The following is a 26,329-nucleotide window of genomic DNA, read 5'->3' on the forward strand; positions in this document are numbered from 1 at the left end:
TCCATCAATAAATTTTGCTTTCCAATGCAAAGAATTGGGATTGTTTAATTGATAAACTCTTGAAAGAAAAGTATCCTTATACCATCTAAAGTGGGTAAGAGAAGGGCACCTAAGGTTTTGGAGAAGTGTCTGGATTTTTTCTCCAATAGGGACATTGGTTCCTACAAAATGTTGTAAGATGGAGAGACATAGAGTATACACTGCATCTTCTTCTCTCGTGGTAGTCGTAGCCAAAGTAGTGCTTCTACTGGTTTCTGGCTCGACCTTAATGATTTTCTTATGATTAAGAATTTCTAATTTCTGAGATTCGGTGAGATAATGATCCCACCAGCCTCTAAGTTGGCCAACAAATCCTGTGGTTATAAAGGATGCTATAGAACTATCTGAATTTCCATGTTGCTTGCAAACAGTAGAATACATGATCATCCTATGGATTGTATCTATAATCTGTTTGTCATTAAGACCGTCAACATTCCATTCATAAATGGCTTTTCCTGAATAAGAATTCTGGAATGGTTCAGATTCCTCAAAGAGCAAATCTTGCGGTGAGGGGCGCTTGTAATAATACTTTTCTATAGGCCTAGGAGCATAAACAAGGTTTATATTATTAGTATTATTAATGTCAAGGTTACTAATGTCTAAATTAGCAAATATATCAGATAATTTGTCAATATGGTTTTCGTTATTATCCTCAGAATAATCTTCATGGGACATAACTGTGATCTTAAGACCTTTTAACTTTTGTTCTAAAATACGAACAAATTCTTGACCTTCGTTTTCCATTTTAAATCCCTCTATGGAAACAGGAGGTTGAACTATTGGAACATCCGAAATAGTGGATGTGGACATCTGGTCCTTAGGTTTATTTATGAGGTCAATAATGATATCTTGACGTGCTATTTGTTTTTCTAAAAGATTTTTTATGGATAATAGATCTTTTTCCATAGAGATAAATTGTTCTCCTAAGCAAACAAGATAAGCATTGGTATAATTTTGAGACCTGATGACGGAATTTAATTCCTTAAGAGTAACTTGATTTTGTTCAACTCTTTGCAACTGAAGGTTAAGGTAAGGGGTAGCTTCAGTATTTTGACTCAAACTTATTGTTTGTTCAGGGGGAAAAGGAGCTTCCATTTTTTCTCCTCTAATATTTTCCCAAGGTCTTTGTAAAACAAGGATTTCTTCTTGTTTTTTACTTATGAAATAGTTAACAAACCATTTCACAAAAGGAATGAAATCTTGCTCAAGGTTCATTTGAGTGTAGTACTCATCTTTAAATTGAGTTAATTCGGGTTTTGAAATTTTTTTAAAAAACCATTCTCTGAATTGAGTATATCTCTCATGTTGAAACTCATCATTGATGAGTTGTCTCATCTTGCTACCAGGGGAGTAATCTAACATTATAACTGGAAATCCATGTCTGACGGAGTAGGTGATTCTACTCTTGGAGTATTAGGTTTTTGATAAATTCCTTAGGGAATTCTATTTTCGCTAAGTCTTATATTCTCAACGACCTCTATTTCTTCTCTTGTTTGAGAAGTAGAAGGTCTAGGTAATTTGCTAGAAGTTGTGAAAAATTCACTAACTGAGTGTCTAGCAGATAGAGATCTGGGTATCCTAATTATTCTTTTAGGAGTGAAGTTTATTTCTAGATCTCCTTCAGTAGTTTGAATTATTTGATCTATATCCCTATTAAGGATAGGTTCAGGATCTATTTCTTGGGGAAGAGACCATGTCTCTGGGAAGTTTATTTCATCCCATTTTATCAATCTATTGGTTGCAACATTGGAAGTTAACAAATTGGTTTGAACCAAAGTAGTAGTTCCAGGGAACGCTAATTGTTTTGCTTTGGGATTAAGCGTAGTAAGAACCTTATAGTAGATTCTATAGCATATTGCTATGATTTCACTTCTAGGTTTGAAATTGTAACCATTAGTATGAACAGTTAACTGAATAGCATCTAATAAATTCTTATAAGATAAAGATAGAGTTAAATTTGGTGAGACATCAAAGTAAACTGGTCCATGACACAGACTTGTCTCTACCATAGCGGCTAAAGATTGTTTGAAATCCTTACATCTACCATCTCTAACATAAGCCATTATGATAGAATTTAAACCTAGTAGTGTTAATGGTTTTAAAGCAATTTGAACCAATCCAATATGGATAAAATTATAATTTTTAAAAGGTTTCAAATCTTTTTTAGTTAACAGTTTGATTGTCTGTTTTTCTTTAGAAATTTGAATTGTTTGCTCTAAAGTTTTAACAGCAAAACGAGCAAAAACATCTATCTTACCAAATCTATAAATTTGATTAGGAGGAACGGAGGGTATAACCCATCTGTTGAGTTTATCCAGATTTTTTGGATATTCTACAAGTTCTTCATTTTTGATCAAATTGTTTTGATGATTATCATCATCAGAATCCATCAAAGAAACAGGCTAAGAAGGTTGTGATTGGTTGATACACAAAGTTAAATCTAAATAGATAACTTGGACTCATAACATAATATTAACTGAAACAACAACCTATTAAAAGTCATCTAGGCAAACAACGAATTATTTAACTATCAACCCAAAGGGATAGAAGGATTTCTCCCAAATCAAAGATGTCAAAATGTTTTTAGCAAAAATTTTTTTTTTTTTTTTTAGAATCATCCACAACTCCCTTCTCCGGGAAAAAGATGCATTTTACAGAAAACACTAAAAACATTTTTTGTTTTAAAAACACCTTTAAAAGATTGTTTGATTATCTTTTAATAAAAGGTAATGAGAAAAAGTTACCTACTTAGTTTTATCTAAGCGTAATCAACCTATCACAACATAAATTTAGCCACAAATTGTCATTATAAATTGTATAATGAAAAACTTACCACAGATTTGGCAACCAGGTGATGATACCACAATTAGTATACAGCAGAAGCAGGATCGAAATATGAATTGTAGGATGAAAAAATTATAAGTTGATTGCTGCAATGATGAAGTTGAAGGGTTTATGATTTAGTTAAAGAGATATTTTCGGAGATGTTGAAATACTTTTCTTTTGGGATTTCTTAGGTAGGAAATCCTACCTTTAAAACATAACATAGTTAAATATTGCATTTTGAAGTTTATAATAACTATATAGTATTAATTATTTTACTCATGTTACATTTGTTTTTGAATGTATTGTTTGAATAAATATATAAAAGTTGATGGGTTATACTATTATTATTCTATTTTTATAATTTTAAATTTGACAAATGAGATATCTCAATATGAAATACGAATTCTGACGGAATTCATGCGATAATAAAATATTTTACAAAAATTACACCAAAACATATACTTACATAATTTAAAATCAAAATCAAAAATAAAATAAAATAAAACATTAAACAATTTTTAATATCTATTTCGTTCCTTCCCTCTTAACCCTTGTAAGATAGCGAATTAGGGTTTTTCCGCATATCATCAACTGAGTGAGCTCTCATCGACCGGCGAAAATCGTTAGAGATGGGAAGAGAACCAGCGAAGCCGCAACAACAAGGACAAGAAACTGATTACACCGTCGATCAGCTCGTTGCATTCAATCGTTACAATCCCGATATTTTTCCAGATCTCGAAAACTCTGTCAATGAACAGGTTTCGTAAACAATTCCATTTCCCTTTTCTTTTTTGTGTCATTCGCATCGCAAAATTATGGTTATGCAATTGAATTCAATGACAAATAACAAATTAGGGTTCTTAATTTCATTAGGTTTCATCTCAAACTTACAGCCTCGAATCAAATCTATGCCTTCTTCGCCTCTACCAGGTAACCAATTTTAATATTTCATTATTATTATTTTTTGGATTTTTTTTAATAATTGTGGTTTTGTGATTATTGTTCGATGAAACTTGTTAAGTGATTAGTAGGTTAGATGTAATTGTTGGTTTATTATTGCAGTTTGAACCTGAGAAACTGAGTTCCCAGATTGTAACTCGCATGTTGGTTAAGGTTTGGTTTAATCAATTTTTTTTGTTTATTGAATTTAAATTTTGGCTTTTTATGTGAATCGAAAGCACACGATTGTGATTGGAAAGTTGCTGTTAGGACATGCTTAAATATTTGGTTTTTGTTTCTGAACAGGCCCTCATGGCTATGCCGGGTCCGGACTTCAGTCTATGTCTCTTTTTGATTCCGGAACGTGTGGTATGGTTCTTAGACCTTAGTCACGAGTATTGTTTTCTTTGTAGTTCTTGTTCTTGTACACGAATGGATTGATATTTGAATGAACCAGTAACTCTTGTAAGATGTCTTTGATTGAGTGTGTGTTTGGTTCTACAATGTCGGAAAATTGATTATGAGTGAATTGATTTTGTAGAATTGATTCTGGTTGAATGTGAGTTGAATGTAAAGTGATCTATGTTTGAATAGATTTTTATGTAAAAGTGTGCTGAACAACAAATTTCACTTTAAAAATCACGTTTAAACTCAAGCTACAGATCTTAGCTTTAGTTAGAATCAATTCTGAAAGCAGAATCAATTCTACTTTTGAGAAAACAAACATGTCAAAATCAATTTTACACCTCTAGAATTGCTTTTGGCCCTTCCAAAATGGAAACCATACATACTCTGAGAAGAGCCTATTAATCCATTACAATTTTATGAATTTTACTCTGTTGTTCTTTAGAACTGTTACACAGGCTTTCTATGAGTCTCTGGTATTCATTTGGTGTTTGGAATTTTCTTTTCTTTTTGAATTGCCTAACTGTGTTGGTGGTATGTTCATTTCCTTCTTTTTAAGCAGTAATTGATTTGACATTTTGATTTCTCTTTTGTTTACTATGAATATTAGCAAATGGAGGACCAGTTCAAGACACTGATTGTTCTGTCTCACTATTTGGAGGTATTCATCATTAAGTTGCCATGGTTTAAACAGTTTTTAGAAATCAGAATTTAATACTGTTCTCTTCTTCAGACTGGAAGATTTCGTCAGTTCTGGGACGAGGCAGCAAAAAACCGTCATATACTTGATACTGTACCAGGTAAATATATTCAATGGTATTGATTTTATTGTGTTCTAGCTCGATAATTGAGTCATGTTCTTGGGAAGCCTCGTGGCCCCGCTGGTCGCAGCTATCATGCATGAACATGACAAACATTTCGAGATAGAGCTCAATCATTTATCTAGAAATGCATGTCATGAATATGTTATTATTGGGAAATAATATAGTTGTGCTTTTACAATATCTTATTTATATACGACAAACATTGCCTTTTGGAAACCATTGGCTATTTTCGCTTATCTTTGGTTTATTATTGGCGCTGACTTACCTTATAGGTTCAACTTTTTAATGGGTGCTTTTACGTTAACTTAATTAGTAATTTATTGTAGGATTTGAGCAGGCAATCCAAGGCTATGCAGTTCATGTCCTATCATTGACTTACCAAAAGGTTCCTAGAACTGTGCTTGCTGAGGTATGCTTTTAGTTTTGTACATCTAAGGATTGGCTCTTTTTTACTGAAATGTTGTTTCTGTCTAGCTAGTATATGCTAGCCCAAAGTAAGTCCGGTGCATAATTCTCCAAATCTAGTTTAACTCATGTTTGATTCAACTCATACATGATACAACACTTCCAGATTCACAAGTATATTGTTCTGTTTATTCCTCTAGGGTTGAATGAATATTGAAAACTTTGGCAGTTAGTTATTTGAATTATTCTCAGTGTTGAGTTCTGTTGAAGTTTTAAATATATACTAAGACTGTTTATTTTGTGTTAAACTATAATAGGCTATCAACATAGAAGGTTTATCTTTGGACAAATTCCTTGAACACCAAGTAGCCAACTCTGGTTGGGTAATTGAGAAAAGCCAGGGCAGGGGTCAACTCATCGTCCTTCCTAGAAATGAATATAATGACCCAATTTTGAAGAAAAACACTGCTGAAAGTGTACCATTGGAGAATATTACTCGCATCTTCCCTATTCTTAGCTGATTTTTCTACAGTGGACTGTAAATTTTCTTTTCAGAAGATGTGCAAATTTGAGATAGTTACAGCAACATCTTGCAGACTCCCTTCCCCTTGGGTTCTTCAAATTTTGAATTAGTGAACAACTATTGTAATTCACTAACTTTTTGCATTAATGGTTTGAAATCACTTTGCTTTAACGTGCTTTATAGTTCATTGGAGGCCATTTCCTTGAAGGGAATGTCTTTTCTTTAAAGTGCTTATTAGGAGTTTTTTTTTTGTATTATACCTTGGTGTTTACCTGACACACTAACTAGTTTTGACATCTCTACAATATTTAAAAGATTATTGCCCTTAATGAAAAATAAGTAAACAATCAAAACTTTTTTTACCCCATTTTCACTTTTAAACTATAAGTATATATATGCCGTACAAGTAACCACATTCTCTATACAATATTGAAAATTTGCATCTAATAAGAGAGTCTTGTGATTTTTATGCATTTTTAATATAAATGCAGTTGATGTTGGTGTTCTGCAATATTGAAAATTGCAGTATGATTATAGATTTTTTTGTTGCATTTATTTAAAAATGCAGTAAATTGGTAAATGGTACTTCAATTGAGTTTAAACAACGTCAAAAAAGCTTAGGCTAAAAACAAACAAACTGGGATGTCCCTATTCAGAGATTTTAAGAGGTATTCTCGGATGCAGGTCCTGCGGACTCGAGTTGAAACAATTGATATTTGATTTAGAGGATTTTTTAATATACCGAATACATTATTAAGGCACAATGTAAAATATTTTTAGACTTTAGAGATGCATCTTTTAATATATCGAATACATTATTAAGCACAATGTAAAAATACTAAAATATCTTTAGACTTTAGAGATGCATCTCTTAAAACACCAATACATTATTAAGGTACAATGTAAAAATACTAAAATATCTTCAGACTATAAAGATGTATTTTCGAACGTATTCAAAGCACACTCAATCTATGTTAAATTTTGAGTGAAATTTTAGGAGTGAGTATTTTCTTGACCCGAAGATGCATCTTCAAAATTCATTTATATATGCATTTCCGTAACATTGTGAAATAAAAACAAAAATAGAAAATCAAGTTGTATTTTGACAAAATAAAATTACTATTTATAACATAAAATCAGCATACATAGGTGAGTGATGTCAACATAAAATCAAACATTACATTTCAATATTCAGGTAGACGCTTTAACATGTTCACAATATCTTTGATCTATATTGAAATCATCGATTTCAATTCGATCAAAACTTTTGTTTCGGAACGGAAAAATGTATTCCACATAGTCTTTACATCTGCATTCGTCTTGAACTCAGTTGTTGAACTCAATCTTGTCATTGTTGTTAATTGACGGTGAACGATATTTAAGTTTCATAATTTTTCGATTATCTCTGTAAGGTAGGAGATTATGCACTTTGTATTGCAGATCTGAAAAGGAGGTGTATTCATTGAGTTTAAACATTCGTCTGGGTGTCGCGCTGGAGAAACAGACATTTACGACATATCAGATGATGTTTATTTATGACATTTTCTGTTTGTATGAAATAAAAAAATAAGAGCATAAATTTATAGAAGTTGTAGATAAATGTGAACCTCAATTTTTTTATCATGTATTAGTGTTGATTTCGGAGATACATTTCTTGTACCACCCTATTATCTTATCCTAGATATACATCTCTGAACCCTCTTCTGAACCAAACAGAAAATAGAAACGGTGTGTTTTGTTTGATAAATGGAACTCTTTTGGCAAACATCAAAATATATTCAAATATTAAAAATTATATATATTACACTTCATTAATGTTAATACACAATTACATACACTTAATTGATGACGAAAAACTAAAAACAATAGAAAGATTTGTCATCGATTAAATCTATAAGTATGGCCCCTTTAACTTTTCTGCATTTGATTCTCTTTCAATGTTGCTCAATTTCTAAAACACTTGCATCCTTTCCACAAATTGGTCCGAAAAAGTCTCAACTTTTGTTGTGGAAAGAGTCGTCTACCCCATGATGTAAGTAGTATAGGACATCCCAGTTTAAAATAAACTTGAACAAAGTGTCTTGATTTTGAAAGCCACCAAATACACATAATACGATCATTTGGATTTTGAGGTGGGACGGTGCATAGTGAAAAAAAGATTTTCGAAAAACTGTATCTTGTAAGATCAATACACACTCTATCATACTCACTTGCTATAAGATGATCCATTTCAGGGATCCATTAAATGGACACTCATATTTTTTTGAACCGTTGTCATCTCGTTTAAAATTCAGGAGATGAGGTCTATATTTCTTACTTCTTTTGCATGTCATTGTTACAAATGCACCTCTTCTATCCAAATCATTATCTGACCTTTCGATTATCACACCAAATTCCAATTTGAAGGTCTCTGTACAAACTATTGAAGCATGTGATCACAAAATTCAAACTCTTGCTCATTTTTAAATTGGTTGCAAACATCTACCGTCTTCACAACAACACATTTGACATTCGAAGACACAACATGTTGGGGAAAACATCGGGGTGAACATATCTAATGAAAACAATTATAATAAAACACTCAATAAGTGTTAATACTGTAAATAGAGCTGAAAAATGATAACAGACAGATACCAAAGATGCATTTCTAGATGAGATCATACAGACTCCGAAGATGTATCTCTGGATTAAATGCATGTTTCTTAGACTAAAAAAAGATTAATGTAAGCAATGAGGCTTGAAATAAATGATCTTTACCAGAAATTTCAGCTTCTTTTACTCCCTTTGATGTGATGAAACACAATAATGAAGATTTAGAGTGAAAATATGAATTGAGAATGGAAGAGTTTTTTGTAAGGGTTTGGAGTAGAAAACAAGTATGGTTGTGTGATCATGCATGTCAGTATTTTATCAACTTATTTCGGAGATGTATCTCCAGAAATATCTGACATACAAATGTGACATAAATTTTAAAATCCGCCCCAAACCTTCGTAGATGCATCTTCGAAAAATTTACTGGACTGTTTAACTATCAATATATTTATTGAAAATACCCGAAGATGCATCTTCGAAATAATTTTTTGTGTTAATTGGGGGTGACATTTGTTTGGTGCGTCATAAAAATGATGCATGGTAGGTCCAGAGATATATCTCCATAATCTGAAAAATATATTTGATTTTCATAGGGTATTTTTTCACCTCATATGATGAGATAAGAAATTACCTTAATATAAACTCTAACAATGCGTATAACTTTTGAATCTTTAAACCTTTGACTCGATATAATAATTTTATTTATTTATTTAAACAAATGATCTTTTAACTTAATTTATATTCATATTAACTCTTTATTTAATACTTTCTGTGTCCCAAACCAAGTAGTATATTTGACACTTTCATAATGATTAACAAAAAAAAAATATAACCATAGAATAATGATTTTCTCAAATTATCCTCATTAATTATTGGTGTATTCGAATTAATATTAATGTTAAATTAGAAAATAATAAATTAGAATATTAATTAAAAAATATAATTAGAAAATAAAAATGAAAATTATATTAAAAAGGCTAAAATGACAAATATTTTAAGACAAATATTTTTTCTAAATACGATAATTATTTCAGAACGCATGGAGTAAATATTATTAATAAGTCTTACAAATACATCTTCTCTATTGGTTAAAATGACCATTTTCGCTAATTTGAGAAAAAAAAATATATTAAATTTTGATGAAATGATATTACAAGTGACTTTGTTGTTAAATGACATGACAATTTTTGTTTTTTATTATTGTTTTTAAGATTATTCAAAAACTCCGAAAACTTTCATCTAACCTTCAATCTTTTTCCTCTTGTTCATCGTAAACTTTACCAAATATCTCCATCTCTTAATTCTTCTTTCATCTTTTCTATTAATACACCACAGTTAAACAAAAAAACAAAATACATCTATTAACAACCATACAATCAAATAAAACCATTTGACGTACCAAATCATTACAATTTTCTTCTTATTTTCATCAACTTTATCCAACATATCTATCTCTTATTTTCTTTCACTTTTGATACGCACCGGATATGTCAAATGATTCGAATAAAATCATGAACTATCAAATTTTTAATAATTTAGAGAAAATTTTACAATATATGATTAATAAAAAAATGAGAGGGATATTTATAGTATTATGAAAATATACGAGAATGTCAAGAATAATTAAAGGGATGTCAGATAAAATTTTGAATTCTCACTTTAATTTTTATGTGAAAAAAAGAGAGAGCAAGAATAGGTAAAATATTTTAATGAAATTGATGATAAGCAAGATGAAAAAATTGAAAGTTAAAGAAGAAATTAAATTTTAATTTTAAATTGATAATATGTTAGACTAAAATATATCCAACTGCCACATGCCTAAGTGTCAAAATTTAACAAAAGAAAATTTAATTTAATTAACAAAATAATTTCTGAAAAACTTAAAATAATATTTATTCTCTCTATCTCATAAAAAAAAGGTCGTATTAGAACAATTCTTCCGTTTCTTTTTCAATATTATTTTTTGATATTTTATACATATCAGAAAAGTTAATTAATATTATTATTTTTTAAATAATAATTTTCATTTCATCTATAATACCTTAATTATTTATTATATTTATTTTAATTTTTTTCTTTATGTAATAATTACCTTAGATAATAATTACTTTAGAGTAATTTTAGAAAGATAAAAAATAATAAAAAATTGACATTTAAAAGAGACGGAGGAAGTATCGTAATTGAATAAAATAAAAATCAAAGGTGGATAAATAATAATAAACAATATATTAAGAATAATTATTTTAAAATAAAAAATATAAATAAGACACTCTTTATAAGAAAATGAATAAAACTTTAAATTAAATAAAAGTGCAAAAACTTAAATGTCTTTTATTATTATTTCATATGAAAAACAAAATAAATACATAATTAATAAATTATAATTTTGTCCAAATTTCTAATACATCAATACTTGACCAACAAATTCACATAATATTAGTTTTTGCATAATTTTCATCTTAAAGATTTTATAGGAATGACTTTTTTTTCCTAAAATTTACTGCTATTATTTAATATTATGCCATATAAATGAATTTTATTAGGCACAATATGATTTTTTTCAGCCATATAAAATTTCTACTATTATTAGTTGTTAGTGAATTTTAATAAATGAATTTTATTAGGCATACAATATTATGCCATATAAAATTTACTGCTATTATTTAATATTAAGATCCTACAAAAACTTAGATCCACTAACAACTGCAAGGTGCAACAACGATAGAAACCGTTGAAAGAAAATATCTCAAAATCTAACGGTCTCCACAGATGTTGACAGCAGGAGAACCATGCACCCCAATTGAGCTGTGAATGTAATGTTTCATTCAAGCGTTCTTTGATTCGAGTAAGTGCACGAATCATAATTCGGGTATCACAATAAGTCCATATTAAAGAATCAATATATCTACAACTCTAAAAGTATAGCTCCCATAATTAAGCAACAATATTTACAAAAAGTGCGCCTACTGTATGATCTTAACTGGCCAAAGAAGAATAAAAACAGTAAACTCCATGGAAACAACAGCAACAACAAAAAGGATAAGACAACTAGAATTTTACAACCATTTACTATGTACTATTTTGCACTAAATAATGCATGTCAACATTTCTGACAACGGTCGCCGGATTCTTATTAGGTTATGATCATATGGAGAAGTCAACCCAAATTCCTGTTTCTCACCTTTCCGCGATTCCTTATCATTAGCTCTCTCTAATCTTCTAATCAGCATCTTTAGACCAAGCCAAGGCCGAGTCAATTTAAATAAATGTCAATTATATAGTATATCAGTGCAAAGGGTCACGTGCAAAAGTTCAATGGCAAAGTGTCTGTCCATAAGTCACCCATTCAACAAAAGTATCAGGAAATTCATCTGGATTGTTGGTCTGTGCATCACGGTAGGATGCCTCTGACTCACTTGCTTCACTCTCCTGAGATTGTTAGATACAATTAGTATGTGAATCAGACATAAAGTATAACAAATATAGAATGGACTTCTATAGTATATGATACTAAAATTTGGGTGTACTGTGTAACATGGTTATCAAATTGAGATTCATGTTGTAAATTGTTGTAAATTTATATTGTAAATTGGAAGACCTAATTGTAAGATACATTACCAATAAAAAATATGATATTTTTAAGTTTTAAAAATACGTGACAGCAAAGTTATAAGCTGATATATGGTTTTCGTAAACCCAAGCGATTAATGACATAAGAAAAGTGATTGCATGTACAAAATTGACAAAGAAAAGTGGCTGCCTACACTATGTTTAGGTAGTGATTTATTAGATGAATTGGGATTCATCATGGTGAATCGGGACTCATCATATAGAATCTGAGTTCAATATAGGATTCATTTACAAAATAGATACACACTAGGGATCCGAAATGATTTCTTTCAATTTTGTATCAAATCGAGATACAACTTGCATGTATTCAAGATGCTGATAACCATGATGCTGGATATAATTCCAAAAAAAAGACTTGAGATGAAAACTGTGTAAGTCTTACAAACACTACTTGAACCATATATCTAGTAGATGTGCAGATAACATATCGTAATGTGGCGTACACAGGTAGCATCATCTTATGTCAGATAGAGCAAAACCTACCGATAATAGTCCAAGAATGTCTAGACTATTATTAATTTTAAGTTTTCTGCCAAAAAATTATTTTTCAAAATCTTGCTAAGCATATATATATTGTATCAAGTGAATGTAAGCCAGTATGAATTATCAGAGGATCCAATCTTCTTCATCATATTCATAGGCCAGTGAATTTATCTAAATGAGAAAGTTGTGAATGTGATGTTTTACTATACCATAACTGGAGGTACCTTTAGGCTGGAGCTGGCCCAATCACTAGTGGAGGCAGCTGTTTCTCCAACTACCACTCCATTGACAACATTTTCTGAAGATAGTACAGCAACCGGGGAGCTGGTAATAGATGACCTGCATCCAGTACAAATTATAAGCCTCAGAAAAATAAAAAAATCTTTGATTAAGGATAAAAATAATATAAATATTTTACCTTTTGCAAAGGAAAAAAAAATGTAAAGCACCGTAAAGGAAATATTATTTGCAAAAACCATTCTTGTTAAGTACTTGTGCAATTGCTTCATCAGGAAATATTACCTCTCGTATGGCTCTTCTTCACATGAATTTCCTGAAGAAGATAACCAATCCAGGTCCACAAAGTTGGAGCAGGTGAAGGAATCCACATGTTCAGAATAGTAAATATGCCGAGTCTCAGCACATCGCTCTTTTTGCATGTCCACAAAAAGCTGTCTCCTGGGCATCGAGGGAGTGTATCTACACATACAAAACGGCAGAAGTTGTTATCATGATGCAAACAGAGACACATAACTTTCCAAAATTCATACCAGCAAAGTATGATCCCGTTGTTGACAGATTGTTTTTCAAATTAAACTTTGCAATGATTTCAACATACAACACAGCCAGTGGATAAAGAAAAGAGAGGACCACGTAAAATGGAATACTGTCTCATCTTCGAGATAATATTGTTCAACAATATTTATCATTTTAGTAAAACAAAATTTCTAAAATCTCAGACAAGAGGGTCTGCTATGAGAAGACATGCCAATTTCTTCAGGTTATTGCAACCAGTAACAACATTAAAAACTAGAGATATGGAATAAAATAAGACATGACATTGAAGTTCGCAGTAATAGAGAGTACAAACCTTGAAAATGAAATGTCACACTCAGGCTCGGCAGTAGATATTTCAGGTGAAGACTCACAAAAAGCCTTGCTCCCTTCTCCTGATCGGTCTGGTAAACCTGGATTTGAGGATTTTTCAATCTTAGCATTTGGAGCTGACATAGGTGTAGAGCTATCTCGGAGAAAGTTTCCATCTGAGAATGATCTTTTGAAAAATGACCTAAAACCCAAAATTTAAAGTCACCATGTTAGCTGCCTCAGCAGAAAATGATCATGTAATATCAACAAACACATCCCTAAGACACAAAACGCAAAGTGCATGCAAGTTGACGGAAGCATAAAACACTAAACAGGATTTCATTAATCTCCCATGTCAATGATGGTTTTCATTGGATGGTCAAACTTTTCCTTCTTTCCAATACTCTCTTGCTTTGTCACTTTTGTGCAGCTAATTTGTGCAGCCAATACTCTCTTCATTGGATTTAAAACCATAATATTTTATCATTTATTTGTTGTGAAGAGTTTAATTTGGAGAATAGTGATTTTTGAATTGTGACAGTTGCTATCTAATCATTTGATGTGTTAGGGTTTGAGTTGCCATCTTGAAACAGTTTCTCATCATACACAGTTTGAAAATTCTGACAAGAAAAAGGAGTTTAAGTTACTATAGATTGAATGGTCTATACGGTCTTCTGGCCTACTTGGTTGGCGGAAAAAAAGCCTGGAAATTGAAGAAGTCTCTTTGCCCTTACATCTCTTATTGAATTGGAGTTTGTTTAAAGCCTCTCTTTGGTGATCTGCTCATGGCAGCTAATTTCATTTTCCTATCCCTGATATGCAATAATGATTGGACATCATTTCTGCACTTTTTACTCCATGTTTGTTCTCGTTGTCAGAAGGATTTTGTATCCTATGACCCATGTTGCATTTTCTCTCTTGATCAGTGTTGTTAATGGAGGATGGTGGTCCATGCGGAGCCAAAGTCCCCCCATACAGGCCGCTTCGCGGCGCCGTTATAGTGGATTATGGATGTAAAACCACAATATCGGCCTGTATTTACCACTGTGGCGAGTCCAAAAACCGCCATGTATATCCGCCACAACGCCGCCATGACCGATATTTGATAACAGTGCTCTTGATAATCTCTTTACACCCCTTCCAAGAAAAAGAAGTTAAAAGCTCCATTATTTATCACCTGATCTGACAAATAAGCTTTGTGCTGCTCATTAACAAAAACCACAAATGTGCTGCTCAATATAGTACTTAAGGATCAAACGGAAATCTTTAATATTGAACACTTATTACACATTTTCTAAAATGTCTCAGCCTATGTCAGGCATATGCTAGCTGAATTACCACACACTTGGTGTTTTCAGACATTTATGTATCAATACCTAGACATTTTTTAATTCTTTTTAAAATTTCTATGCCGTGTTTTGAAGGTTATTAATAAGCATATTGCTCAGGCTTTCCAATATCTTTTGTGCTTCTCTACCAATGTCACTTGAATGCAGCAATTAATCCTAGGCTTTTCAAACTACACCAATTTTTTTTTAGATTTTATTGTTAGTGTCTGTTTCACAGATCATAATATAGAAAGCATGGAAGGGGAAGATGCACCCCATAAATTCCAGACAAAAACCCCAATGCAAAATCTTTAGTCAAGCACCAAAACATTGAAGGTAAGGAAACAAAAAGCTAGCAATTCTATTCCCCATAAATTATATTTGAATACCTTGCATCATCATCACCAAGTCTCCCCGTGTCATAGTGCTGATCTGAGCCCAACTCCCACAGAGCAGGCTTACCCTGCTGTGGCTGAAAATGCCCCAGGAAACTGCCCCAAATGAAACAGAAATGAGATCTCATGATTAGTAACCAGTTAAAACCATAAAGGCATCATTACAACCAACACATATATCGTAAAATTACAAGCAGCCAAAAAAGTGAGTCTGAAACAATGCTAGAGGACCGCAAGGCATGCGAAGGGGTTATAAAACTCTGTTGCCTTGTCGCTGTTTTAGTTTAGTTTTTCAGTGTTTGAGGAGGATTCCCAGTTCTACTTTGTTATCCTTCTTTTCCTTTAAAAAAAAACTAGTGTTGACCAAAACAAAAATTCTCCAAGATAAAGACATACTACATAAATCAAACCAATAGAAATAATATAACCTGGAGAGACAGAGAGAAAAATAAAATTAAAAAATGCAAGAGTGAAACACATACACATTGATTGCATCTTGTTTCTCGGCATCCATCCAAGCATTGCTGTAATAACGTTGAAGAGTTCTAAAAAACTCCTGAGACTGTGTTGCAGCTCTCCATTGGCCTCTCCTCGCGGAGAATATCTTCATAGAAACAGAAGTTATAGAAAAAGGTCATCAAAAAACGGTAGAGAACACATTATACCAATATACAGTAAAGTGAAGTATAACAGGCAAGAAATAAAGAAGACTATAAAGACTGCCAGCCATAATGAGACATGACATGGGATGACTAACAGTAGTAAAAAAGCCATATTTGTCAATGTTCTCTAAAATGATGGATGGAACTAATACGGGATATAAGCTCACTCTCACAGTACTAACAAGAAAGCTAACAAGATCGTTGTGTCCCATCCAGCTCAGACAACCTCACTAGAATGTTTGAACTCTGATTAATCCCTAAATAATTTGAGTGGGTGGTTAATGAAGACTACTTTCTTTGTCCAAAAACATTGGTTTTGTTAGATTGATGACTATCTTATTATTACAAAGTTCAAAACTAATGACAATATTTACAAAATTATCTAAATGGCTTCATGTTGAAAAATCCCCTGAAACATGGCCACTCCTGTGACATTTTATTAGGCCACTTAGTCCAACTTTAATTGCAACGGTGTCTTTTGAATGGCGGTATACTATAGTCTATAGGATGAAATGGAGTGGAATGGGTTAGTTAGTTTTATAAAAATACATGTTATATCATCCCATACCATTCCACTTCATTCCATCCTGTATTACCAATGAGCTGGTTTAAGGGGGGTGGTTAAGTTCCGTATTGCCTAGAGATATGGCCTTTGTAATTAATTCTTAAAAAGCCTAGAAAGTTCTTATTATCTTAGAATCCAATTTTGTGAAAATAAGTTCAGTTTTAAGTCCAAATTCTACGATGGTATCAGTGAATATCTTAATCCAATTGTTTGGCTATCCTCATGTCCACACTCAAAGCCCAATTAACAATTAGCCTGGGAGTGAGGGTGTGCGTTGAAAAGTTCGTCTTAATGGCGTCCATCCCTTCAGCCTATTATTGGGCCACTTTGTCTGCCCTAATTGAAGCTGTACATCAGCTCTCGTGTGCTAGGTTGAGGGAGTGGATAGCCTAACATTCCATAGAGATATAGTTGTTGTATTGCTTGCAAGTTGTAAGGTTTGAGCAATCTTTGTTGTAAAAATGGATTTTGTAGGGATAAGTTAGCCCTAAGCCCAAATTCTAAAAATAGGTAATTAAGAGAAAGAATGGTATAGCAAACAGATTAATTCCCAAGCAACGTTAGAATATCCAAACTGAAGTAATTGTATTAGGCCACATAACTACAAATCACCTTGTTGTGTGCAGCAGAACCACCGTATTGATGTGCAAGTGTGTCACCCATCCGCTCATAAAACTGCATCAAATCATTGGCTACCGGGTCATCAAGATCAATTTTTGGGTGCTCAACAATTCCCAGAGAGTGAAGCTGGTGGCCAATAGCAGCCAACCCATACGCATATTGTGCAACATTTGTGCGATCTAGGCAGTCTATGCAGTTGGTCCTGAGCACCCCCCTTTGTAACCTGGGTGATTTAGCAGAACCATTTTCATTAGAAACATTGATCTCGTCACTTGGTCTCCTCTCTAAATCATTAGCATCCTCATCATCGTCATCAGCTCTTCTGGTAGATGAAAAACTTCTCTTGACAGCATCACTGCATGCAAAACTTAATATCAGTGATCAAGAAATATCAATGGAAGAACTTCGAACATTTCCTTGTCCACCAAGGATTAACTGCTTTCTATATTAATATTTTTATGCTTATTGATTGGAAAATTGTACACCATTGTTTTTATTCCTAAAGACATCATACAAATCCAATAATACATAGTGGATCTTACACCTGTTGTTGAAGGAAAATGAAAACTTACTCTGTAGGTGGCCATTTTAGACAGTCTTCAGGTCTCAAGGTTGATGACGCTTGGCAATAGAAAAAACCCGTTAATGCCAATGCATATGCTGCCACTTTGCTTAGAAGCAGCAACACATTTGTAGCTTTGCTGGAAATAAAATAAACGGCGTACTTTTGTATCAGCTTATACTCAGAACACGCAATTTAATTAGATAAAAAGGATAGGATTCTATAACTAAAAAACCGACCTCTGAAAATGTTTGTGCAGATCCCAGTGAAGGAACCTAAGTCTGTCTTCCTCAGACAAATCTTTATTGATGAAATCTATAGCATTAGCAAACTCTTGGCGAAGGATGGCCTCACGAGGCTTTTTCTCATGGGTCTGTCAGTTTAAAACAGAAAAAATATTTATCACATAAGTCTGGTAAACAACGGAACTGTTAGAAATTAAAATTATACAGTTTGGATAAGGGGGTAGAAAATGAAGGAAGAGGCTCAAACAATAGGAGAAAAAGAAAGAAAAATGGGTTTACCTTTATTAAATTCAAAATTATAATGGGATTTCCGTATCTTTTGACAAGATTTTCAAAGTGAAGTCTAGTGGCTTGATAGTTCTGGTCCTTCTTTGACACTGGGAAAGAAAAGATAATTACATAAGCAAACAAATGGACAGCAACACGTCAAAGTAGAGAAGATGGGAGAAAAATAACTTCGCTAATTACTAATATTAGAGTATCCAAAAAATGGGGAGACATACGTATAATATCTGGTTTAATATTTAATCGTGAAGTTTCCTGTGACCAGAAAAGAGGGATCGAGCCACGATTCTGGATGATAGAGCTCATTTGGATGGGAAAACCGTCTTGAACATCCTCAAAGACTATTTGTTCTGTCTCAACATCATTTGCTACTCTGCCCTTGTCATTAACACCTCGCCTCAAATACCTATGCATAGTAATAAAATAAATAAAGCCATTCATTGCACATATAATATTCGCACATGTGTATCTATCTTTTCTGATTTCAAATATTCACTAGCATATTGATCCTTCAATATTTCAAGATTGTACTGCCTGCACTGTGCTTCTCTTCCCTCAATTAGGCTAGCTGGTTAGCAAAGTTTGCACATAGTTGATTTATAGAATCAGATGTGTAACCAGCTGAAGCATGCATCAGAAAATAAATTGACACATAATTGTTTAGAAAGATAATTCGATGAAATTGACAAACCTAGTCCCAGCATAATGGCGAGATCTTCTCGCAATGAGCGTAAGTATGAACTCCCGTCCAGATATCTCAAGTGTGTCCTAATGAAGCCACCAATAAACATCAGAGACTCGGTTGTAGGATACCATAACTACTTGAGTTCAGCAGGAAATAAAAGTCAAGTGTACATAAACCATACGCTTAACAGAATTAAACAATCAAATACTCCCTATGTCTCGTAAAAAGTGTCTCCTTCACACTTTTTCTCTGTCTCAAAATAATTGTCTCTTTTACAACATCTATGAAACATTTATTATTTTTTTCGACTACTATATCCTTATTTATTATCACTCTATTCAACTACTCCACTAACTACAATTAATAAGGGTATAATAAAATCAACACATCTAATCATTTTCTTAAGAACCGCGCATTGGTCATGTAGGACATTTTTTATGAGACAGGGAGTAATACAATATCCAAAGGAGTTTCAAGAGTTATTTATCGTCACCTGTTTAAAGAAGCCATAAACTAGTGCAACTGTCCAAAAAGTATTCTGGAGGTGATTCCTAATTCCTCGAGTCAAGAATTCATTCCAGACAAACATGGTCTCGTAAAGGACGTGGCCTGTCTCAACGTCACACATGTTCCTTTGAAGACTACGCATAATATGGTATGAGTAGCTGAAAAAGAAGTCCTTTGTAAGGTCAACTGTGCATAGAAGCTTCTTGTACCTAAAAACCAATGAAAAAAGAAATATAATTGATCAAAAATTCAGATAATGTATAGAGCAATAAAATTTGACACGTGTCAAAATGAAGTGTTTAAATTCGAAAAAGGCATTAAGAGAGAAACCACCTAGATCTGCATAAACAAAGTCTAGTCAAAATCAAGTTGACGTCAACCAATCTGAGCATTTCTTTGGTACAGAACATTTATATTTGAGTTTAAAAAAAAAAGGATGTATCATATAAGTTTAACATAAGATTTTATTTTACTTTGAAGGTTTATGAATAGACGAGAATGAGAACAATTCTCAAACATTGGATAGAGGGTGAGAAACCAAAAGATCGGTAGAAATCCAACTCGATAAGAACAAAACTGAATGGTTTTTTAGTTAGTTCCAAAATAGCTAAAAGAGGCAGTGGAAAGATGACAGCATTCAAAAATAAAATAAATGTATTATTTAGTTACAGCAAATAGAAGTTGAGCATCCCATGGGTTATCTAACATTCGAGTTGTCAAGAAAAACACAATCATATATATAACATGTGAGATTGTAAGGACCTGTTTTCATTTTTAGAATCGGTGATGTTAGACCGAACAGAAGAATTCGGCAATGGAATCATCTCAGTCTTTGAGATAGCATATACAGTATGACCACAGATTGCACCAATTTGCCTTCTTTTTGTGATAAGTAGCATGTAGTAAGGCCCCAAAAGTTTGATGAATCCTAAAAGCAGAACAACATAACATATCAAACATTTTAAGATAATGACTGATAACTTATCAACATGCAACTGAACAAGACACTATGGACATACATACCAACAATTCCATAACAAGTTGTAACAAATTTAAGTCCGCCAGTGGACTTGTTCCCCTCATGTATCCGCCTCAAAAGATCAGAACACTCCCTTTCTGAATATGTGGTGGAATCTTCACGCACATTTAGCTCAGAAGGATCTAGACGGTCAATCTTTAGTACCCTCCAGTGTGCCCTACTCTTGTCCCTTCCAATCATGTAAAAGTTCTGTGGCACAAAAGTAAATAAAGCACAAGGTAAATATATTTCGAATAAAATAAATGTAAGATTATTACTGCAACTCCAACAAGGCATACAAAGCTTTAAACTAAATTTTTCAAATAGGACCCCATGTTTAATATGCATATTATTAAAGTAAAAATTTACAACCAAGCATTCAAACACAGAGAAGCTAAAGAGGAACCATTGAAGATAAGGTATAAAAGGAACCGTGAAGCATCCAATAGTTGCTCTAATTCAAGGACATAAAAACTTCATTGTGATGAATTTCAGAGAGGTAAAATCGATGCATAAGAAGATTAAAGTATGAATGGAGTACAATTAGAAATTAAACAAAACATGAGGCAACAAAACTATGTAATTCTTTCTACTTTGTCAACTAAATCCTTATACTATAAAACAAATCCTGCCTCCCAGCCCGGATAATCAAAGAGGGTTGTGTTAGGCCGTCAATAGCCAAGGTAAAACTACGTCGAATCTCTATGACATGGATCAACTACGAAATACTACAAAACAACGAATACAAGCAAGTTGAAATCATAGAATGCAGTCTACCTTGTTTCTACTAAAAACACAACATTGAAATCTAAAAATAAGAGCCAACTTGATATGATAATTGATAAGTGACACATATATATATGAATAAGAGCCGTAAACAAGTGAATTAACAACAATTTGGACCAACAGAGGAGATTAAATCATTCACGCATATTCATCTACAATAAAAAACAAAGCTAATACATGAAAAATCAGAGAGATCTTCCTATAACAAATAGAACAAAATTTACAAACAAATAAAAAAGGAAGACGGGGGTATTACCGATCGAGTCTCATAAAGCCTAAATTTCTGCATACATAGATTGGAAGGAGGATGCGTTTCGTCAGAGAGAGAAGGAGAGTGAGAAGGTTCATAATTCTCCGACGAAGCCATAACTATTTTGTCGCTAATTTTCAGATCCCTGAGCCTCTGGCTCAAGGGAAATTACCAAAATGGCATGCAAAGAGCACCAAATCACCAAAATTCAGACTCATCACAATGCAAAACCCTCACAATCCAGAAATACAAACCCATACGTTGAACTCTAGGTTGCTTCAGATACAACATTATTTTCTCAAAACCGAATCAGAATTCATTGATCTTTCTCCGATAACCTTTTCTGACCAGAATTACAACCACCATCCCTTGCAAAACCTAGCTTCTGTAAACAACAACGAACCTTACGGATCAAAATTCGCAACTCTGGAATGAGAAACTGAGAATTGTTTGATTGGAATATGAAATGGTAGATGCGTAGAGAAAACCTCAAATTCGAAAATGGAATCTTAATTAGATGAAGGGGAACGAGATCGAGCGTAAAAATAAGGGTGAGGATTGAAAAGAAGAGAAGAAGAAGAAGATTTGGGAGATTCGAGAACGAAAAGGTTGGAACCACGGGTGTGTGCAGGAACAACAGCTCCTAATAATTGATTATATTTTCTTTAAATAATAAAAATAACAAATTGTATTAATATATTACATATAATATCCGTTCTAAGCTGTAGTTTAAAAAATTTCTAGTACCGGATTTCATACCGCATAGGGAGAGGGATGCACATTTACACTCCTACCCATATTCTATATTCCATGGGCTAGGGCTAAGGCTAAGGAACTATATTAATATATATTTATTCCGCATTTTAAATAAAAAAATTAATTGTTATACACTGTCAATATAATTTTTAATTCAACATCATCACATATTTATATTATTTTATAAATTTTTAAAATAAAAATCAAATAATTTTTAATTCAACATCATCACATATTTATATTATTTTATAAATTTTTAAAATAAAAATCAAATTTGTTTTGATATTCAATGTCTATAATTAATTGACGGTGTAAAATCTTTGTATACAGTCGATATATTCCAATTAAATTCATAAACAAATATTCCTTAATTATAATTTATCAAGTCATTTTAAATTTTTAACAATATTAAAAAAAATTAAAACATTACTATTAATTTAAAAAATAAACAAATACTTATATATATATATATATATATATATATATATATATATATATATATATATATATTATTTGTATCTATTTTGCATGTTACCTTATTACTGTAGATAATTTTTGTTGGTTCTCATTCAAATCTTCATTCTTACTAGTTGGTCCAACAAAAAAATAAGGGTGGATTAAAATTTATAATTTAATCACATTTATATAAATAAATCATTTTATAATATTATTTTAATTTTTATTGACTAGAGTAATTTGTTTACAATTTTCGAATTAAATTATATTAAGTAAATATTTTTATAAATATTTAGAGTTTAATAAATATGCACTAAAATTATTGTTTAATAAATATGCACTAAAATTATTGTTTAATAAAAATTTACCAATATGTCTTATTATTTAAATAATTTTAGTGCATATTTATTAAACTCTAAATATTTTATATGCATTAAAATTATTTTAAACTATTGTATAATAAAAAGTTATCAATATGTCTTATTATTTAAATAAGTTTAATAAAAAATTATAATACATATCGCTCATGACATGCAGCGTAAAATTATTTTACATCGACCATACATCTTTTATTTTCTCAAATATTTATGTTCTAAAATTTGATCGAATAAATAAATAAATATATATCTTATGTGTATGTCTAATTAAATAATATCAAATATATATTTTTATAAAATATTTAACTAATTTAAGAAAGTGAGGAAGGTGATATTCTACTACTATATTGGTAAAGGTCCATAAGTGGTGGTGTACGAGGTTCTATGAGGACGAGGTTATACGAGGACATGTGATGGATTATATGTATTGTCAGCTTCTTAGTCGTCCGTTCATTGTTACGTCCGACTATTATTTGTAATGGCCACCTTTTTATTGGAATACTCATATGTTTATAGTGATGTGTCGTAACCCACAACAATAAAGAAAGTCAAACTCTCTAGAATAATAGGGGAAGTATATACTCGTTTCTTACGCTCATAAAAATGGGTATTACTTTCGTGGAGCCTAACATCCATACTCAATGGATTCCTATAAATACCTTAATCCTAAGGTTGAGGGGGAGATTCAATTCACTAGAAAATATCATAAACAAAACTTTTCACTATCTCAGCATGAGTTTGCTCTAACACCACAACAATCCTAAAATCCTTTGACGATCATTATAAAGGATTGTCACATATTGTACTTTTAAAAAGTACAATTAGTGCCACAGTGGGGCCTCATTAACTGACTTGTGCCACCATCACGATATTCGACTAGACTTTATCCTCGTATCCAGTTCCTCGGTCCATCATGGTGGACAAGAAGGTAGCAACTTCAGTCAACAAAGAGTTTGACGACGATGAGGATGCCATGGCAAAAATACATACTGCCATAGACAACTCACATCGCTAGAATCAAACTCTTAAGGATAACGTCCTTCACATTCATCATCATCAACAGGAGACTGGCCCACTGAGGCAGCTGAAATCTCAGACCCCTAACCTCTCTCTGGTGAGATGTGGGTGGCGTCGATGCCATGGAACTTTAAGTTGCCCCCATTGGCCAAGTTTAAGGGCATAACCATCCATACGAGCATGTCGCCTCCATTAACATGCATGTGACTATTATTAGATCCTCTAATTTCTTGAAATGTAAACTTCTTTTTGCCACCTTCAAAGATGCAGCTTTAAGATGGTACATGGGTCTAACGCGACTCTTGATAATCATCTACTAGGACTTGGTGAAGAAACCAGTCCATCAGTTTGTAGCAAGCAAGCATAGAAAGATGTTCGCCACCAACCTCTTCAATATTCGTCAAGGCCTTTTTGAATCGTTGTGGGAATATCTTACTCGCTTTAATGAGGTAATTATTAAGGTCGTCCATCCTAACTAGGAAGTGTTCGTGGGAGCGCTCCAAAAGGGGTTGAATGTTGGACATTTTAATGAATCCATCGTCCAAAGGTTAGTATCTTTTGTAACAAATGAGGTAACACATGCGGAATGTTATATTGAGAGCGATGATATAATCACGTTTACATAATTAAAATATTTTTTAATATTTTTTAAATTTTTATGAGCTATAGTTTAATTTTTTACAATTTTTTCAAATTAAATCATATTGTGTAAATAACTTATAAATATTTCGAGTTTAATGGATATATACTAACGATAGTATAAAATAGTTCTATATTATCAATTAATAAAAATCATCAATTTGTCTTGTCATTTAAATAATTTTAGAATATTTATATAACTTAGCAGAATGACGATCATAAAATGCAATATAAAATTATTTTATACTAATATATCTTTTATTTTCTCAAATATTTGTATTTTAAAATTTGATTGAATAAATATATTAAAATATGTATAAATTTGTTTTTGCACTCATGTCTAATCAAATAATACTAAGAATTTAAAGATAGTGTATTGTTGACTAAAACAAAATTACACACGTTCAATTAAAATCTTTCAATTTATTAAATCATATAATTATTTTAAAAATAAAAGTGTATATATCAGAGTATATTTCATTTTCTCTAATACTAAATATATAGTTTTATAGATATTTAACCCATTTAAGAAAGTGATAGCATATGCGATTTTTATTGAAAGCATATGTAAAAATAAGTCCCTGTTAATGTATAAATATTTGTTGGTGTGCATATAGAATACATTGGTGATGTGACATTGACATGATACACACATTGATTTTATAATTTGTGAGTTTGTTGTAATTTCATTTTAACATAATTCATGTTGTCTTTTATACAACTTTTTTTTATAAAGATATTTTTATCAATTTAAATGAATGAATATCATCTTAGATTTATTCAAAAATAATTCAGGAGTTTATATTTACTTTTTGTTTATTTTTTATTTATTTAATAGCGAGTAATTTTTATTTTATTTTATTTTTAATTTTACAAATGTTTCTATACAAAGTATAAACAAAAAAATATGAAATAAAGAAATAAAAAGTATTTAATAATTTTAGATAAATTTCAATGATTCTACTAAATAAATAATTTTTATTTCTTTAAAAAATCATAAATAAATCTATAAATAATTTTATTACACATGTAAGAAAATATGAATAAAGATATAAAACTATATTTAATATTTAATAAATTAATTAATTTTAAAATATCATAATTTCATTAAATGAGTTATTAATTTTTTAACTTGATATTAAATTCCATTTTGTCTATTTTTTAATTATATCTTATTAAAATTTATTTATTTAGAGATATTTGAGTAATTCAACTCATGTTTAAAATAAATAAAAGAATATCAACTAAAAAAATAAAATATCTAACTCTTATTTTGATTGTCAAACATATTGCAAATAGTATATATACAACAAACCAAAATTGTGCCAAATTAAAAAATAATTAAAAAAAAAATAATACAGAATACATAATTCAAATATTAAACGTAACACATGGTCCATGTCACATGGATATATATATATAT

General features: G+C 31.5%; 2 protein-coding genes across 3 annotated transcripts; one reads left to right on the forward strand and one right to left on the reverse strand.

Annotated features, from left to right (window-relative positions):
* The first annotated feature begins 3,237 nt into the window (after nt 1-3,237).
* Nucleotides 3,238-6,132, forward strand: LOC127138725 (eukaryotic translation initiation factor 3 subunit K). Its single transcript, XM_051065223.1, has 8 exons — nt 3,238-3,623; nt 3,739-3,795; nt 3,928-3,978; nt 4,111-4,173; nt 4,820-4,870; nt 4,943-5,009; nt 5,360-5,442; nt 5,756-6,132. The coding sequence occupies exons 1-8, from the start codon at nt 3,495-3,497 to the stop codon at nt 5,957-5,959; spliced, it is 705 nt and encodes a 234-aa protein (XP_050921180.1). The 5' UTR covers nt 3,238-3,494; the 3' UTR covers nt 5,960-6,132.
* A 5,327-nt stretch (nt 6,133-11,459) lies between these two features.
* Nucleotides 11,460-22,332, reverse strand: LOC127138726 (phosphoinositide phosphatase SAC3). 2 transcript variants are annotated; one of them, XM_051065226.1, is made up of 16 exons: nt 21,668-22,332; nt 20,631-20,835; nt 20,370-20,535; nt 19,594-19,816; nt 19,107-19,183; nt 18,634-18,821; nt 18,410-18,507; nt 18,125-18,258; nt 17,896-18,024; nt 17,315-17,678; nt 15,958-16,079; nt 15,470-15,571; nt 13,757-13,954; nt 13,189-13,365; nt 12,876-13,005; nt 11,460-11,982 (listed from the first exon to the last, which is right to left on the reverse strand). In XM_051065226.1, exons 1-16 carry the CDS (start codon nt 21,776-21,778, stop codon nt 11,866-11,868), a joined length of 2,541 nt encoding a protein of 846 aa, XP_050921183.1. In that variant the 5' UTR covers nt 21,779-22,332; the 3' UTR covers nt 11,460-11,865. The 2 variants fall into 2 exon arrangements, with proteins under 2 accessions (XP_050921183.1, XP_050921184.1); XM_051065227.1 differs by having other exon boundaries at nt 12,891-13,005; nt 21,668-22,331.
* Nucleotides 22,333-26,329: the final 3,997 nt, after the last annotated feature.

The sequence above is a fragment of the Lathyrus oleraceus genome, chromosome 4, assembly GCF_024323335.1.
Source record: "Lathyrus oleraceus cultivar Zhongwan6 chromosome 4, CAAS_Psat_ZW6_1.0, whole genome shotgun sequence".
In the NCBI taxonomy this organism is placed as follows: Eukaryota; Viridiplantae; Streptophyta; class Magnoliopsida; order Fabales; family Fabaceae; genus Lathyrus; species Lathyrus oleraceus.